This window comes from Corythoichthys intestinalis, chromosome 7 (assembly GCF_030265065.1).
Source record: "Corythoichthys intestinalis isolate RoL2023-P3 chromosome 7, ASM3026506v1, whole genome shotgun sequence".
NCBI classification, from domain to species: Eukaryota; Metazoa; Chordata; class Actinopteri; order Syngnathiformes; family Syngnathidae; genus Corythoichthys; species Corythoichthys intestinalis.
In genome coordinates, this window is record NC_080401.1 from 53,661,908 (window position 1) to 53,679,850 (window position 17,943).

Sequence of the window (17,943 nt, forward strand, 5' to 3'; positions counted from 1 at the left end):
GTCTGCGGTGCTGCCATTGTCGTCGTATTTCGAGCATGTCGCCGGATGTAGAAACAAATGGCGAGTCAAATTTTACGTCGGATGTCGAAAAGTTCGTGTGTCGAAGCGATCGTATGTAGAGGTACCACTGTATATACATATATATATATATATATATATACAGTGGGGAGAACAAGTATTTGATACACTGCCAATGGGTTTTCCCATTGTGAGTGTATCAAATACTTGTATTTTTTTTTTTTGCAAACAGTGGTATCGGTATCGGCCGATACTGCACAACCAGGTATCGGTATCGGGCCCAAAAAATGGTATCGGTGCAACACTAATAAAAACCAGAGGTGGTGCTACTAAATACTAGAGATGTGTTTTGATTGTTATTTCTTTGTTTGTTTCTCATGGTTCCATATTTTTTCCCCAGAATGGAGTGATTCCGTATATATTTCCCCGCACTTGCTCTATAAATGTAACATTTACTGACCACCACAATGTTTTTTATTCATTTCTTTTAGTGTTTCTGAATGCTAAAGAGTTGCACTTTTGAACTAATTCATTATTTTTCAATCTTTTTATCTGAGTTTGTTCTATATGATAAAATGTCTGAGTGAGTGCTCGTCTGAGACTGGTGATTCCATACTTTTTGCTAGGGGTTGTATTTGTCATATGTACACCAATCCAAACAATCTGCACATTTCAATGACAATTCATCGCAATCACTACTTTTATTTACACTGACGTCGACCTGAAACGGGAGCTTGTTTTATAAACCAGGTTATTTACAGATGTGACTCAGTGTCTATATGTGTGTGTGCTCTCATTGCCCCACTCAAACACACACACAGGGATGATGACTCAACATGGAGGATGGGGGCTGCTTAAATCACAATGTAGCTACAGTCCACTGATGTTACTTTCTGCTGAACAAATATATATGTATATAAAATATTGGACATTTACGGAGCCCCAAAAGGGACATCGACAGAAGAAAAAAAATTAAGCAATATGGTGCTCACCAGAAACATTCTGGTGCGAACCAGAAACGGTGCAACAGTGCATCTGGTAAACATTAGCATTACATAGCATTTAAGCTAGCGGACGTATGCTATGCAAGTTAGCTAATTGTTGCATTGTCGCCAGTGCTTAATTTGTAAATCATAAGGTGCCGGAACGCGAGTACATATGACAGCGCAGGGATGACGAGACTGGCACAGGTCCCAGAACATACGCAGAAAATGGTGCTGAAAACAACACGCAAATGCCCACTTGCCAAGCTGTGGGACTTTTCTTTTTTTCTTTCTTTTCTATGTGCTTTTCTGACTCGTTTTGAACTATCTTCCTTCTTTTTGAAAAAAGACCGTAAATGCAACCGCAAATCTTGTTTTTTTTTTTTTTTTTTTTTTTTAAATGTCAGGGGTGTGATTTGTTGGTCCAGCTTTTCAGTGCATCAACAAATCTCCGAATCTTTCAAATGACAAATTTTTATAAACAAAATGCAATTCATGGGAACCCCTGATTGTCGCAATTGGCTAACTTGCGTGGCAAAAGTCCGCTAGCTTAAATGCTACATAATGCTAATGTTTACAGCAATTGGCTAACTTGTATAGCAAAAGTACATTAGCTTAAATGCTAAAGAACGCCAATGTTTACAACAATTGGCTAACTTGCATAGAAAAAGGTCAGCTAGCTGAAATGCTACAGAATGCTAATGTTTACAACAATTGGCTATCTTGCATAGCAAAAGTCCGCTAGCTTAAATGCTATATAATGCTAATGTTTACAGCAATTGGCTAACTTGTATAGCAAAAGTAGGCTAGCTTAAATGCTAAAGAATGCTAATGTTTACAAGAAATGGCTAACTTGCATTGCAAAGGTCCGCTAGCTTAAATGCTATATAATGCTAATATTTACAATTGGCTAACTTGCATAGTATAAGTCCGCTAGTTTAAATGCTATATAATGCTAATGTTTACAGCAACTGGCTAATTTGTATAGCAAAAGTACACTAGCTTAAATGCTATATAATGCTAATGTTTACAACAATTGGCTAACTTGCTCAGCAAAAGTTCACTTGCTTAAACGCTATATCATGCAAATGTTTATCAGATAGTTGCGCACCAGATTGTTTCTAGTGCGCACCAGATTGCTTTTAAGGGCTCCGTAGACATTTGGGGAGGACGCAATTTGGGCCGGAAGGTCATTTTTTGGGGTGCCAAACGACAAGTTCTAAACAAAAGTCAAAGTACAGCTCCAACTTTTCCATTTCGATTTTAATATTAAAAAACGTATCGAAATAATACAACAAGGAAATCTGCGGTAAACAAAACAAAAGCAATTGGGTCTGCGTCTCCATGGCAACCGGGCCTCGTCTTCATCCTCCCTCTTCACTTGTTTGTTGCTACAGTGCCTTAGTGTGCGTGCGTGTACTCAAAAACATTTGGGGCACACAAAAAAAATGGACAAAACGAACATCTGCTGGTGAACTTAAAAATGTGCGATTATGTCGAGGGAGGATGACGCACTCCGTGTTGATGCTTGTAATCCTCGAAAACGGAAGGAAAAGCCACAAAAAAAAAAAGTTCGCCGTGTCGTTTCGCAATTGCGGGCTGCCACGTTTGCCCCCCATTTGCTCGGTCCTCTCAGTTCACTCGGGGGGAGGGGAAAAAAAAAAAAAGTGCCCCATTCCGTCAGGTGGATTGAAATACTTACATTTGCGTTTCTCGCGTGTGGCAAAAGCACTCACGCATACATGCTCACGCGCACTCTGAGGGTCTCATGTTGGGGGGTAAGTGGGCGGGGCTTGTGTGCTATGTCACTTCCGTCTCTTCTTCCTCCTCTGAGCAGTAGTCTCGACCCTGGTTACAATAAAGAGAAAAAACAGGTCATTTTCTACATACAATTATTTAAATAGTAATTAAAAAAAGAATTTTTAATATTTATTTACTAAATAATAGTATAATATCAATAACATATATGTAACAGTACTACACGCCCTTGCCTGTGCCAGTTCTACACATACATGTACTTGCATGTACAAGTACTACAAGGAGATGCATTTGCATGTATATTTTTTTGTACTAAAAGAATTTTCATGAATTTTTCATGTCTTCAAAATATAAGTCAATTTGATGAATAATAAAAATGAATACTGATTATCATAAACAATATTTTAACAATAGCAATAATTTAATTTGTAATAATAATAAGCAATATGGTTTATATATAATGCGATGTAACAAATAATTTGATAAATAATAAATACATAAATGAATTAATAAAAACAATATTTTGTAAATACAGTGGAATGAAATAGAATTCCTCCCATTACTGCATAAAATCATCAAATTTGATCTGATCTTTGTCAAAATCCCACAGATGAAAAAAAACTGCTATAACTAAAACCACCCAAACATTCATAAGTTTTCATATTTTAATGAGGATAGCATACAAACAATGACAGAAGGGGGAAATAAGTATGTGAACCATCGCATTTAATATTTTGTGGCCCCCTGTTTGGCAGCAATAACTTCTACCAGACACGACCTGTAGCTGCAGATCCGTCTGGCACATCGATCAGGACTAATCTTGGCCCATTCTTCTTTACAAAACTGCTGGAGTTCCTCATTAAAATATGAAAACCTATAAATGTTTGGGTGGTTTTAGTTAAAGCAGACAGTTTTTTCATCTGTGTGATTTTGACAGATCAGATAACATTAGATGGCGATTTTATGCAAAAATGTGAGGAATTCCAAAAGGTTTACTTTTTCATACCCCTGAATATATTCATTAAAAAATTTTGTTTTTTAAAAAAAAATATTCCATGTCTATAAAAGATTTTACGAATGTAATTAAAATAATGATTATTATAAATATTTAGTTAATAGAAACAATTACTATTATATGCAATACCGTGTATATATAATGTAATATGACATATTTTAATAAATAATGCATATATTATACTTTATGAATAAAAAACAATACATATTATTAATTCATTCATTCATTTTCCATTATATATATCAATGGTTTCTTAAAATAATTGCCAAGTCCCCCCACCTCAGGGTTTTCAGGAAACAAAAACTGAACCATTTGTTGTATTTTTGATATTTACGAGCCATTTTCATCCTAAAAAATTATTTGTATGATGATGTATAATTATACAGAGTGGGTCAAAAGTAGGGTTACAGTTACTTCGTCGTCACTTTTGAATATCAATTAAAGAAAATACCGTAATTTCCCGAATATAATGCACACTTTTTCCCCCCAAAATCAACTTGTAAAATCATGGTGCGCATTATACACGGGTACAGGGATGGAGACAGAAATATATATATGTTATACATACATATAAAGACCAATTTTTTTTTTTTTTACTGACACGGCCATGTTGTGATGAAGAAAACGTATGCAGCGATCCGTTGCCGACCATTACGGTACGTGATGTCACCATTTTTGTTTCGGTAATACTTCACTCTGATTGATCGAATGATTTCGTCTGTGTTAAATTCTGCTTTTTTCACTCTTCATAAAGCACAGAATTTCGTTTCTTGAAGTCATTTGAGTCAACGTTTATTGCAACTCGGCAACTCGGAACATAACAAACGTAAGCGCACAGACTTCCTGTGTCCGTCAACTACATCTGTCCCTCGGGAAACTCAAACCCAAATAACAATAGTTCCTATTGTTACTGTCGTTTTGACAGCGATGAGCTCTCACGGATTTCCGACTTACATTCTCACTTTCATTTTACCGTATCAATCCATGGAAGAAACATTTATTCATCATGATGAAACGATCAAGTTATACAGCAGCCTTTAAAAGAAAAGTAACATCTGTTTTGTTTTCTCCTGGATTTTGGTAAGTTGTTTTCTTGTATTCTTCTATTTATTGGTGCTAAAATTAGGGTGCGCGTTATACACGGGTACAATAATTTTCCCTAGATTTTACAAGTAAATTTGGGGTGCGCGTTATACACGGGTGCGCCTTATATTTGGGAAATTACAGCAGTTCTAAATCTTTATTCTACGCTACATCATGCTTTAAAACCGCTGTAATAAATACATCGAGATCTAAATGTTTAACAAATGTCTAAGTATTAACAGTAGTTTTGGCCCATGCTGTATAATAACTTCATAAATACTACTAATAAAAAAAGGAAATTTTCGACCAGGCTCAAGATTTGCACCTTCTCAATCTTCTCATCCAGCATCCGGAAGAATTCCTGCTGGCTCTCTGACGTGTGAATGCTGAGCAGGCGGGAGGAAGTCGGAGGAGGTAGAAACAAATACATCATGAGAATTTTCCATTGCAGCAACCCCACACAGTCTCGCTTCCTTTTGCGAGCATGCACGCACGCAGGCGATTCCTCGGCGCAGTGTGAGAAACGATCGACCCGGAAGGAATTTCAATATCTGTCTCGTAAAAGATGTCAAATCAAGCTCTGGCGAGTAGTTTTCCATGAATAGATCTTCTTTTGACTGTGGTTTACTCTATCAGTACCATTGACAGCAGTAGACGCCTAATCCATTTTGATATGGAGGCCTGGCAGCAATTGAACAATCGCTGCCAGCCCTCCAAGTCCAATTTGATGAGAGCAAACTAAAAGTAGTAGTAAGATTTTCCTATGTAAGTTTCATGATAGCGTGAACTTCCTCATTTGATAAATCTAAACTGATATGAAAGTAGCCATATGTAAATATGCAAAAATGGTACTGCAACCAATGAGTTCGATTACAATCACATTAAAGCAGCAACATGTAAGATTTGCAATTCAATTATATATTAAATGGCCCTAATATTTCAATCGGCATGAAAGAAACATGTTTTCTGGATATACGTCTGACACTTTCAATAGTTACGCCGAGCTATTCCCATTTTATAAGTCGATTTCCAGCCCGTAAAGATTGTTATTATTTTGATTCTGAGTTTACAATGATGTCCCGCCCTACCCCACCAGCCAATTATGACATAAGTTCTTTGTCTTCGTCCAGGTTGCTAGAGCTCTTTAAGCTTCGTAAACTAAGGTTGGAGAAATAAGACAAGGATATGCATATTCGTCGTGTACACGAGCTATAAGAGCGTGCACTGGCGCGTACTTGTGCTACAAGCCTGTGCGCTTGCGCTAAAAGCCCGTGCGCTTGCGCTAAAAGCCCGTGCGCTTGCGCTAAATGCCCGTGCGCTTGCGCTAAATGCCCGTGCACTAGCGCTAAACGCCGGTGCTCTAGCACTAAAAGCCCGTGCAGTTACGCTACAAGCCCGTGTACCTGCGCTAAAGCCTAAAAGCCTGTGTACTTGTGCTACAAGCGCGTGTACAAGCGCTACAAGCGCGTGTACAAGCGCTACAAGCGCGAGTACAAGCGCTACAAGCGCGAGTACAAGCGCTCCAAGCGCGAGTACAAGCGCTCCAAGCGCGTGTACAAGCGCTCCAAGCGCGAGTACAAGCGCGAGTACAAGCGCTACAAGCGCGTGTACAAGCGCTACAAGCGCGTGTACAAGCGCTACAAGCGCGAGTACAAGCGCTACAAGCGCGAGTACAAGCGCTACAAGCGCGAGTACAAGCGCGAGTACAAGCGCTACGAGCGCGTGTATTAGTGCTACAACCAGATGCACTTGTGTTTACTAGTGCTACAAGCGCGTGTACTAGTACTAAAAGTGCACGTACTTACGCGTACAAGCACGTATTCTAGTGTTACAAGTGCGTGTACTAGTGCTACAACCACATGTACTTATGTGTACTAGTGCGGGCTTGTAGCGCAACCGCACGGGCACTTGCGCTACAAGCCCGTGCGGTTGCGCTACAAGCCCGTGTACTTGCGCCAAAGCCTAAAAGCCCGTGTACTTGCGCTAAAAGAGCGCGTACTTGCGCTAAAAGCCCGTGTACAAGCACGCTACAAGCAAGTGTACAAGCACTACAAGCGAGTGTACTAGTGCTACAAATGCGTGTACAAGTGCTACAAGCGTGTGTACTTGTGTGTACAAGCACTACAAGCGCGTATTCTAGTGTTACAAGTGCGTTTACTAGTTCTACAACCACATGTACTTGCGTGTTCTAGTGCTACAAGCGAGTGTACTAGTACTAAAAGTGCATGTACTTGTGTGTACAAGTACTTCAAGCGTGTGTACAAGCACTACAAGCGTGTGTACTTGTGTGTGCAAGCACTACAAGCGTATGTACTTGCATGTTCTAGTACTACAAGAATGTGTACTTGCGTGTACAAGCACTACAAGCACGTGTACTTGCATGTACAAGGACTACAAGCGCATGTACTTGCAAGGACAAGCACTACAAGTGTGTGTACTTGCAAGTACAAGCACTACAAGCGCGTGTACAAGCACTACAAGCGCGTGTACAAGCACTACAAGCGCGTGTACAAGCACTACAAGCGCGTGCACAAGCGTGTACAAGCACTACAAGCGCGTGCACAAGCACTACAAGCGCGTGCACTTGCGTGTACAAGCACTACAAGCGCGTGTACATGCACAAAAGCGTGCACTTGCATGTACAAGCACTAAAAGCACGTGTACTTGCATGTACAAGCACTAAAAGCACGTGTACTTGCGTGTACAAGCAATACAAGCACATGTACTTGCATGTACAAGCACAACAAGCGCATACACTTGCCTGTTCAAGTACTTCAAGAACGTGTACTCGTCTGTACAAGCACTACAAGCGTGTGTACAAGCACTACAAGCGCATGTACTTGCATGTTCTAGTACTACAACAACGTGTACTTGCGTGTACTAGCACTACAAGCACGTGTACTTGCGTGTACTAGCACTACAAGCACGTGTACTTGGGTGTGCTAGCACTACAAGCACGTGTACTTGCAGGTACTTGTACTACAACTACACTAACCAGCACACCACAGCTACCCACGGAGTTTCTCCAGAAATTGTATTTTCTAATTTCTAACAAATTCAACATTAGTACGATAACACAGCTTAATTCTTCACAGCAAAGCACTTATCTGGCAGCCCAAAGGGGAAGCCAACTTGTGCACTTCAATAGTTTGATCCTGGCTGCAGTACCATTTTTGGCCACCAATCTTATTCCGCCAAGAGCTTCTTTAATCTCGATGCAGAAAATTGGCCACGTACTTGGATTTAATGTTGGCCGCCGTCTCCTTCTGCAACATGCCCCTTTGCTGCGTGTTACTTTTCTCCTGAAACACACACACACACGTCATTACGTCAACTTATTATCCTACAGTTATTCGATTAGCCTCCAACATTGATGCAAACAACTTTATCTCAATCAGCTACCGCATTGAAGGCGCTCCACTCTAAATCGGGACCCGTCTGTAAACCGTAACAACTGTGACCTCCATTTTGCCACGTTGAACATCTTCATGACATGCACCGCTTGACATGCTGATATAAAACAGTGGCTGCTCCTGTTCCGCCACGATTTATGACTTACATTAGTTGATGTTTAGAACACGGCGAGACAGGAGGCCGACCTACCTGGTGTGCTACCACACGCACTCCTCAACTGTTAAATATAGTAAGGGTTATAGGTTCTAAAAGGAACATAACGTAACTTAGTCAAGTCATGCATGTGTCAGTCCCAACTGAAATGTTTTCTAAATGCATGATAGTCTCTTTTACCAGGTTCTCCTGGTTGCGTGCGTTGACCCGGTTTTCCTCCCCTTTCATGTACTTGACCTCCTCCACTCCCTTCATCTTGTACTCATCTAGGGGAAATAAAGAGGAAAAAAATTGATTAAAGGGGGGACAGGAAAACAACATGAAATGTATGCTGACAGTACTTTAGTCGCAAAGTTATTCGAATGGATTGGATGTCATTTAACAGTAAACATTCGAGGAATTTTAGACTATGAAAATTTGACATAAATTAAATTTGACGTGGTAACTGAAGGAAAAGAGGCGCATGGTGACACGTACACGATTCCGTCAATGTGAGGTGGGAAACACATTACAGGTAGTACAGGTTACGACGTACCTGACTTACTGTACGTGATTTCAACTGTCAAATAAGGTTGACTTTTTGTTTTGTGATGCATGCTTTTATTTTGGCGCAGGAAGCGTAGAGCAGGTAGTACAAATGGCACGCGAGTAAGAGCGCTTGTACACACGAGGAACGCATTTGCGCACACAAAGAAAAGCGCACGGGCACGCACACACACGAGGAAGTCGCGCAACCGAGTGAGAGAGAAAGGGGAAAGCCTGCGCACATATTTGTTGGTTGTGAAGCATCCACAGAGGTGACACCCAGCGGCGCCGTATAGGGGTGAAAAGGGAGACTGATTCTAAGGGCCCATGCCCTGATGGGGGCCCATAAAGAAAATTAGAACATTAGGTAATTATTTATAATACATTTATAATTATTTACATTATAATTTTAATAGGAATAAAACGAAGGGTCTCTTTTTCTTGTTTTGTTTTTGGCAAAAAGTAAACACCCAGAGAGCATATATATTGTCACCCCCGCCCCTCCAATCCCCCGTATTTTCATTAAAGGGTTTGGTCCGCCCTTCCTTTGATCTGACCGGGAGCAGCAGTGCGCAGTTATACCAGTCAATGACTGGAGTGCAAGGAGCGCGGTACTGCTGAAATGTTTTCAAAAATAAAAATCGGGTTTTCAAAAGAGGAAAGAAAAAAAAGCAAAACAGGAGATGGTTAGAAAAAGCCAACAGGATGTGAGAAAGTACTTCACGAAGGAAGGTTGGTGTCTTGTGTCAGTGTAGTGCTGAAAATTAACGTGTTATTTTAGCTCCGAAGCGAGGTCCCGGCTCACTCCGTAAGAAATACGGGATTTTACCGGTCTCAATGACCGACATTCACCTATTCAAAAACATGAATTCCAAAAAATGACGGCATTTTTTGGAATCCTACAGATGTTGAAACTAAGTTTAAAATCGGCTTAAATCCAGTTTGTCAAGAATTGATTGAATTTAGTTTGTCATTAATTGAATTTAGTTTGTTAACAAGGGACCTCGCTTCGGAGCTGTAGCCTATAGTGGAGATCGCGAGTTTCCAGATAAGGCTAAGCACACTCCATAATGAAATACTGTAATTGTTTGCGCCACTTTTAGCTTACATTTAATCAGTACAGCAGGCAAACCCTTAGCAATCTCTTCATACTAAAACAGTTATATACTGTAATGTATACTGTAGTATAGTTAAGTTAAAACATTTATTCTAAGTCATTCATTATGGTATTTGCTTTGAGAATATATATATATATATATATATATATATATATATATACTGTATATAAATATTTGTATAAATATATTTAGATTGCAAAAGATGGCCTTCAGTACATTCTTTATACAGTAGATGATATCAGTCTATTCATTATTGCTCTTTGCAATGTATGTTTACATAAATATATTTTCATCTTAAATTAATGCAGAAAATGCACAAATTAGTGTGTAAAGATTCACCAGAATGCAGGAAATTACGTAGTTGATACTCTAGATGTGTGTGTGTGTCCCGGCACTGGTGGTGGGGCCCAAAGTGATATCTTTTCATGGGGCCCAAAATCCCTGGCAGCGCCCCTGGCGACACCTGTATATAACAACCCTTATTGTGCGCTTTCAATTGTGGTCGAATATTTGGGGCGAGTTGATGATATGCGGACGCTAACTGATACATGCTAATAGTTTATGTAGATTGTTATTGCTGTATCAACCGTTACTAGTTATAAACGCAAATTTGAATTGCTGTTATTGAAGATGAAACGGATTCAATTTCATTTTTATTGTAGTTACATTCTGCAAGTGTTGATGTCATGAGCAGGTGAATAAAGTCGGTAAACCACACGGACGTCTGACATCGTCATTACGAAGCTTAGCAAGCTAGGACTTAGCTCCAATATCTTGGTGGAGGACAATACAGTGACGTATAATACATGTTGAGATTTAGGGGGTATTTAGGGGTACTTCAAGGGTTAATTCCAACTTACTCAGAAATTCGGGTTACATCACCAGTAGGGCTGCAGCTATCGAATATTTTAGTAATCGACTGAAAATTTTATCGATTATTCGAGTAATCGGATAAAACATTTTATTTTAGGTAAAGAGAAATTATAAATATACATGATAAAAAAAGACATTTAATCCAATATTGAACCATTTTCAGTCAAACAATGTCATTGTTGAAAACAGCCAACAATTGCATCTCAGATGTGACTAGAAAAAAAAATTCACTGCTTTCACTCAAAAAACCTCAAGATCTTATATAAAAAAAACAAACCCAACATATTTCTTACTTAAAAATGTAATTACGCTTGATAACACTCATCACTTAAAAGATTGAATTTCCATTTGTGTCAAGCTATTTTTAAGTTCTAGTTAAATTTTAAGTTAGTCTAAACTGTAAGTACTGATGGGATTTTGAGTTTTTGCAGTGTTCAAAATAAATGTATGATACCTGCTGTATTGGAGCACATTTATTCAGTAATGACTACTGAGCTAAAACTGACAGTTAGCTTTATTATTTTTTAATTTTACCCCCTCATCACTCTACAGCGCTGTGTTTTTACAGATTAAATAAAACCTGTATGTAAGACACGTTAGCCACGCATCGACAGTGGTCATAATCAATAGAAACCTATCCCTCCGAAGATCTAACGTTACGTGAGCGAGTGACAGTAACGTTATATTTATTAGCGCTGAGAAGTCTACTACTTAAAGATGGCGGCTGTTTACTAACGCCGCCCAGATGCGGCCGAGTCTGTCATTTCGCATCTAGTTCTAAATGCATGCGATATCTATGAGACGCATCGAACACTACCTGCTACCATAATAGCATCACGCGGGTGTAGTTTTTAGCAATGTCGGCGTAGTTTGAAGCGGCTGTCGGCTGCAGTAAGGTTTTTTTTTGTTGTTTTTTTAAAATTGATTCTTCCTCTACGCACGTGACGTCAGTGCGTTGTCCCACATTAAAAGTAGTCCGGGCAAAACGTGATGCTTGGAGCTGGCATAATTAAACGATTCCTCGAGCTGAATAAAATTACTCGGATCAGTTTTTAAACTCGAGTTACTCGAGTTGCTCGAGTATTCATTTCAGCTCTGTATTATGAAAATCACTTGTAAGTGTTGACAGTTTGAAATCGTACTCTTTGCTATATGATCGCTAATCCTGGCACCGACAATCTCGTCTAGTTGAACCTAGTTATGCAGGAACTCACTCAATGTGTGATAGACATGCAGAAAAAAGGAAATCTTGCATGGGGATGGCCAGGGGAATATGGTACCAGCCCCGCAAACCTGGGGGGGAGCGAGAACAGCACACGGTCCCACACCAACAGCTCTGGCATATGTTCTGCCGCCTTCATCCACGCCCCCATCAATTAGCCCTTAGGGAATGGACAAGGAGACGTACCACCAATGACCCATCCAGACCCCCAACCATCACAGCAACCCCTCGCTTGATGGGCCCACAGCCGCTCCCCCGCAGCCCACTTGGCCATGGGCAGGAGAGGACCCCCACGCGGAGGGGGTGACACTCTGGCACCAAGACAGGGAGCTGTGTCAGGCCCAAGGAGGATGCCCGGGTGGAAAGGAGAGAAGGCAGAAGCGGGACAACTCTGAGAGGCCATCGCGGAGCGAGACCAGAGCCCCAAACTCTCCCCTCACCCGCAGACGAAGAGGAGGCCCCGCCTGGGAGCCCTGCCATTAAGAAAAGTGAGACCCACCTATCGCCCTATTACTGTGGCTGCCATGTCACCGAGTGGCAGCCACTACTCAGCACCGGCTGAGAGTGCAGTAGGATTGCTACGGGGGGGCTTCTTCCAGGCCACACATCCAACAACCCCTTGTCGTAGCTCCCCGTGGGGTCTAATGTATATGGTGCATTAAATTACATCACCCCACCCCCTTTACCCTCGGTGTATGATGTATTAAAATCAAAGGGAGGCCAAACTGGGACTGTACGTCCCCTTTCCGACTCTCCCTGAAACTCTGAGTGTGTAGGTGCCCAAAGAAAAGAATATTAACAGTGCATGAGTTAAGAGTAGGGTTTGGCATTGAGCATCAATGGGATCCGGGACTAACACTCCGGTTCTCCCGGAACCGTTCGAATTCCATCGATTCAAAGTTTCGATGCCCTGATCGCCGACCACCACGAAGAAGAAGCCACATGAAGACTAGCTCCATTATGAGCAAATCAAATGAAGTGGCTAATTTAGCTTATCACAAAAACGTGTTGCTTTGCTTCACATAAATGACAAAAAAATAAAATAAACACAGTGAAACGATATCAGACCCTCTGTTAAAACGTGCAAACTTACAGATTTTGTTTATCAAGGGTTCCCAACGATGTGTAGTGCAGAGGAGGTGTGTAACGTCTGTACACCTCAAGGATTCTTTTCCAACTAAAATACCGTATTGGTCCGAAAATGAGACAGCCCTGATTATAAGACGACCCCCTCTTTTTCAAGACTCAAGTTTGAAAAAAGACTTTTTGAACACCAAATTAATTTTTATACAGGAAATAATTACAGTACATCTGAAACAAATGATTATAACAATATATTTGAGAGAAAAAGCATGTTGTTTTGCCTCATTCAAATCTTAATATCTGAACATTTAAATATGTAAACTTAAGTGCAATCACATTCGTAAATGAATGGCTTCTGGTTTTTGAAATGTAAATAAACCAATCTATTGTGATAAAACAACAAAATTGCAATAACTGCATTAACCGTCAAAGTGAAGTCTAACTGTAACTGTAGTCTTGAAACAAATCTGAATAGGGAAAAACATTGCAATAAAATAATGCAAATTGGTTAAACTTCAGAGTAGCTGAGATCTATCATGACAGAACATCGCTTCAATGATATCTGGCGCCATCTAGCGTCGTGAATGGGGAGAGTAGCTGAGATCTGTCATGACAGAACATCGCTTCAATGATATCTGGCGCTATCTATGTCGCGAATGGGTATAACATCTAGATCGCGAATGTAAGACGACCCCCTCATTTTCAATCTTATTTCAAAGCAAAAAAACACTGTCTTATATTCAGGCCAATACGGTAATAAGTTCATTTTGCCTGCTACTTCCAGTAAATCACCACAAGGGGAAGCCAAGCGCACACAGCAAAACTAAAGAAAACTGTAGCGTCCGGAGTTACGATAGTGACATCTTGTGGACGGATGAAAAATATATCAGTTTAGAAAGAAATCAAACTTAAAAAGTAGTCAACTTAAGATCAAGGGACAGAACACTCCCCGTCAGCCCTAAACAAACTTGTAGAAATAACACCTAAAACAAACAATGAAATCCCCAAAAATGCCTGCAGCATAAGACACTCTAAAACATAGGCAAAAGAATACGTGTAAATGTTGTCTCCGTGAGCTTTTGAAAAGTAAACATCTTTGTGAAAGTGCACTCCTGTGGAAAGAAATTTCATTATATTCAAGTTAAAAGATTGATATTTATATACAACCCTGTATGGTACGGGAAGGCACCTCTCCGGCATCCAAGACCTGACAAAGGAGCCCGGGCTGGATCGTCCAGGGAGGGTGTTATTTAACAATCGGTTCCTCATTTTTCCAATTTAACGATAAAGTTTTTTTTAAAGCTATTGTTAAAGTTGGCACTAAAAGAGTTAATGGAAGAACCGCGCCATAGGACATTCAAGTCAATGTGTCCCTGAACTCCCCTGGATGAGCTCACTGGTGGTTAGTGTGTAAAAATCATAAATAACACACCGCTTCACAGCACACTTAAGCAATATAGTCGCTTCTTGCCGCACTTCAAGTGATTCATCTGCAAACCGTAGGGCGCTTATGGAAGTTTAATCGTCGGTCACCATGGTAACTGTCCCCTGCATCGCGCCACTGTCAGTCAACTGCCTTCGGCTGCTTTATCGCCTCATCTTATCTCGTAATGTGTAGCCGTTGCAACAATGCTGGTGTTCTAACATTTTAATTGGAACACAAGTAGTGGCGCAACACCTGTAGACAGGCGGGGTGATGTAATCTTTAGTAATCTGCAGTAGGTTTGATCAAAATGCAGCGGTGCTAATATTAAATCAAAAAATGCTGAACTCAAGATTTATTTCGTACATTGGACCAATGAAATGGGAGCTTTACGCAAACCCCGCCCATTTCGCGCCCACCGACTTCAAGGATCGAATGGCAGTTAAAAAATAAAAAAAATTGCATGCTATGCATGAGAACAGGGGAGTAAAAATTTAAAAAAATAAAAAAATAAAAATTGATATAAATAAAAAGTGTACAAAACATGAAATGAACATAGGTTTTTACATTTATTTCAAACTAATTTAACAAAATTTGAAATGTAGAAATAAAAATTTAAATAAAAACTGGAAAAGAAAAATGAATAAAAAACAAGTTTGATAAAATTGGAATTTTTTTTTAAAATACATAAATCACAATTTAAAAAAAAATAAAAACTAATAAAAAAAATAAATGTGCATTCAAATAAATGAATCAAAACAAAACAAAAAAAAAAGAATAAATTAACATGTGTTGAAAGTAACGTGTTGAAATACATAAAAATTAAAAGAAACAATACAGCAGTTTAATTAAAAAAAAATTAAATAAATAAAATGTGTACAAAATATGAAATGAAGTTTTTACATTTATTTCAACCTAATTTAACAAAATTTGAAATGTAAAAATAAAAATTTAAATAAAAACTGGAAAAGAAAAAAAATCAAGTATAATAAAATTGGAAAAAAATGTTAAAATACATAAATCGGATTTGAAAAAAATAACTAAAATAAATAAATGTGCATTAAAATAAATGAATCAAAACCAAAATAAATAAAAAATAATAAATAATGAATAAATTAACATGTGTTGAAATTAACATGTCTTGAAATAAATACGTAAAAATTGAAAGAAACAATACAACAGTTAAATTAAAAAAAAAATGAAATAACTAAATCTCAAATAAATAAGTACTAGGATGAATCTTGGAACATATACAGTACATTAATTGAAAAATAAAACCAAATGAACATTCAAATATTTACAAATTTAAAGCACATGTTGAAATGTATAAATAAAAACTGACAATTTTAAAAACAAATATAAAATCACATTGAAATCAGAAAATATTGAAATACATTAAAAACAAAAAATATTTAAATTAATACATAAAAAATCTCAAATAAAAGTTGAATCAATTGAATAAAAAATGAAATAAATGCTGAAATAAAATAAACAAGTAAACAAAATATATTTAAATCAATAGAAGTTGATATTTTAAAAAACTGAAACATTCAAGTACACCTTGAAAAAAATACTGTAATGTAATAATGTATATATATATATATATATAAGCCTCAAACGGTATTAAATAAATAAATAAATAAATAAATGTGGCTCTAAGTGCAACAAGTTGAAAAATTGGCTAACTTGCATAGCAAAAGTTTGCTAGTTTAAATGCTATAAAATGCTTACGTTTATTCTTACAATGCTCTTAACAAATCGTTTAAACACACATTTCCACCAAAAACTGCTAAATATACCCATAAACTAAACTACAAATGCATAATAAAAACAAATTAGCTCAAATAAAAACTTAATTTTTGTTGGTCTTAACAGGGAGCAGCTGGATTCAGCCTTGTTAAATGAGTTATGTCATATTCACTGTTGCCACTAGACGGCAGTATAACCATCCAAATCAATAAAACTAAATGCAAACACTTTCAAAAGAAACAATTACAATGCCACTCTAATTAAATGAATCCTTGAAACAGCAAAATTTGATACGAAGCTTTTTTCTGATCAAATTACTTGATTAATCGTTGCAGCACTAATACATAATCAAAACTAACGTAGACATCCGTTAAGTAACGTCCAGATTCTAGAAAATGTCTAGTAATCACTAGTGAAGACCTTAGAGTAGACCTTTCTAACCTGACCCCTCCCACGCTCTGCCTTTGCCCTCCCGCGATCTATCAGCAGCGTTTATCCGTCCCATCTGCGCGACTTTGCCAATTGCTCGGCTCCGCCCCGAGAAGGATCGGCGTGTGCGCCGCGTCATGCGTGTCCATCACCTTCTGCGTGCGTCATCGGCGCAAATGTCAGAGGAGCCGGCGAGAAATTAAGTGGAAAAGCTGGCCTGAGATTAAAAGATGGAAAGAAAAAAGGAGGAGGAGCAGAGGGAGGGAGGCTGTTTGTTCTTTGCTTCTGTTTGTGCCAGGAATGTAAACTCATGTCCTAGCATGCCCGCATCTTAAGTCTTTAAACGGGAGTTCACTCGGTCGCTACCATTAACGGCGACAGACGTCTAATCCATTTGGACTGGGGAGGGGGTGAATGAATAAATGTTAGTTGTCCGACACGCCCGCAATTATAAGTAATAATGAAACATTTCACCATTCAGTAGAATGAGAAAGTGTCTCAAAACCTTTGACCATGGCTGTACCTTACGACTATACCTATCCACAAAACGATCAGAGGTGGGTAGTAACGCGTTACATTACATTTAGTCAGCTACATTTACTTCAGTATTGTTTTTGCCAACAATGATGAAAACGAAATTAATTCATCTACGAACAATTTGTTCATGGTGATGATGTGAAGTGCACGAGCTAAAAACGTATCTTGGGAGACTAAAAAATATAGACTAAAAAAATAACAAAAACAACAACAACAAGAAATATATTGAACGCCTACACTAACTATTAATATGTTGGTGTTATTATGAGCTAGATGTATTTCCGGTTGACACCATGTGGGGGGCCTGTTGACCAGGGAAAGAAGGGGAGGAGGGGTGGGGAAGTCTATTGATCTAGAACCCAGTAATCGTGTGAATCCCTTGTGAGTGTAAGCCCGTTGGCAACCGACCCTACGCCGCCCCACCGCCTGTCCCGGCACTGGCCCCCCCCCCACCCGAGTGCGCCCGATCACATCCAGCTGCACGCGAGCCCCACCGAACACGCGAAAGCCCCGCAGACGAGCGGAGACACCGCGCAGGCGTCAACCCAGGGCCACGGCCC

The 17,943-nt window shown here is 39.2% G+C and overlaps 1 protein-coding gene across 1 annotated transcript in view; it reads right to left on the bottom strand.

Moving 5' to 3' along the window:
• Window positions 1-238: 238 nt before the first annotated feature.
• zgc:92140 (uncharacterized protein LOC447854 homolog) overlaps window positions 239-17,943 on the bottom strand; it is an 83,352-nt gene continuing 65,647 nt past the window's right edge. The window contains exons 3-6 of the mRNA XM_057840647.1: window positions 8,605-8,690; window positions 8,095-8,159; window positions 5,183-5,243; window positions 239-2,849 (exon numbers count right to left, since the gene is read on the bottom strand). Of these exons, the coding sequence (XP_057696630.1) occupies window positions 2,802-2,849; window positions 5,183-5,243; window positions 8,095-8,159; window positions 8,605-8,690 (260 nt within the window). The 3' untranslated portion in view covers window positions 239-2,801. The remainder of the gene's footprint in view (window positions 2,850-5,182; window positions 5,244-8,094; window positions 8,160-8,604; window positions 8,691-17,943) is intronic.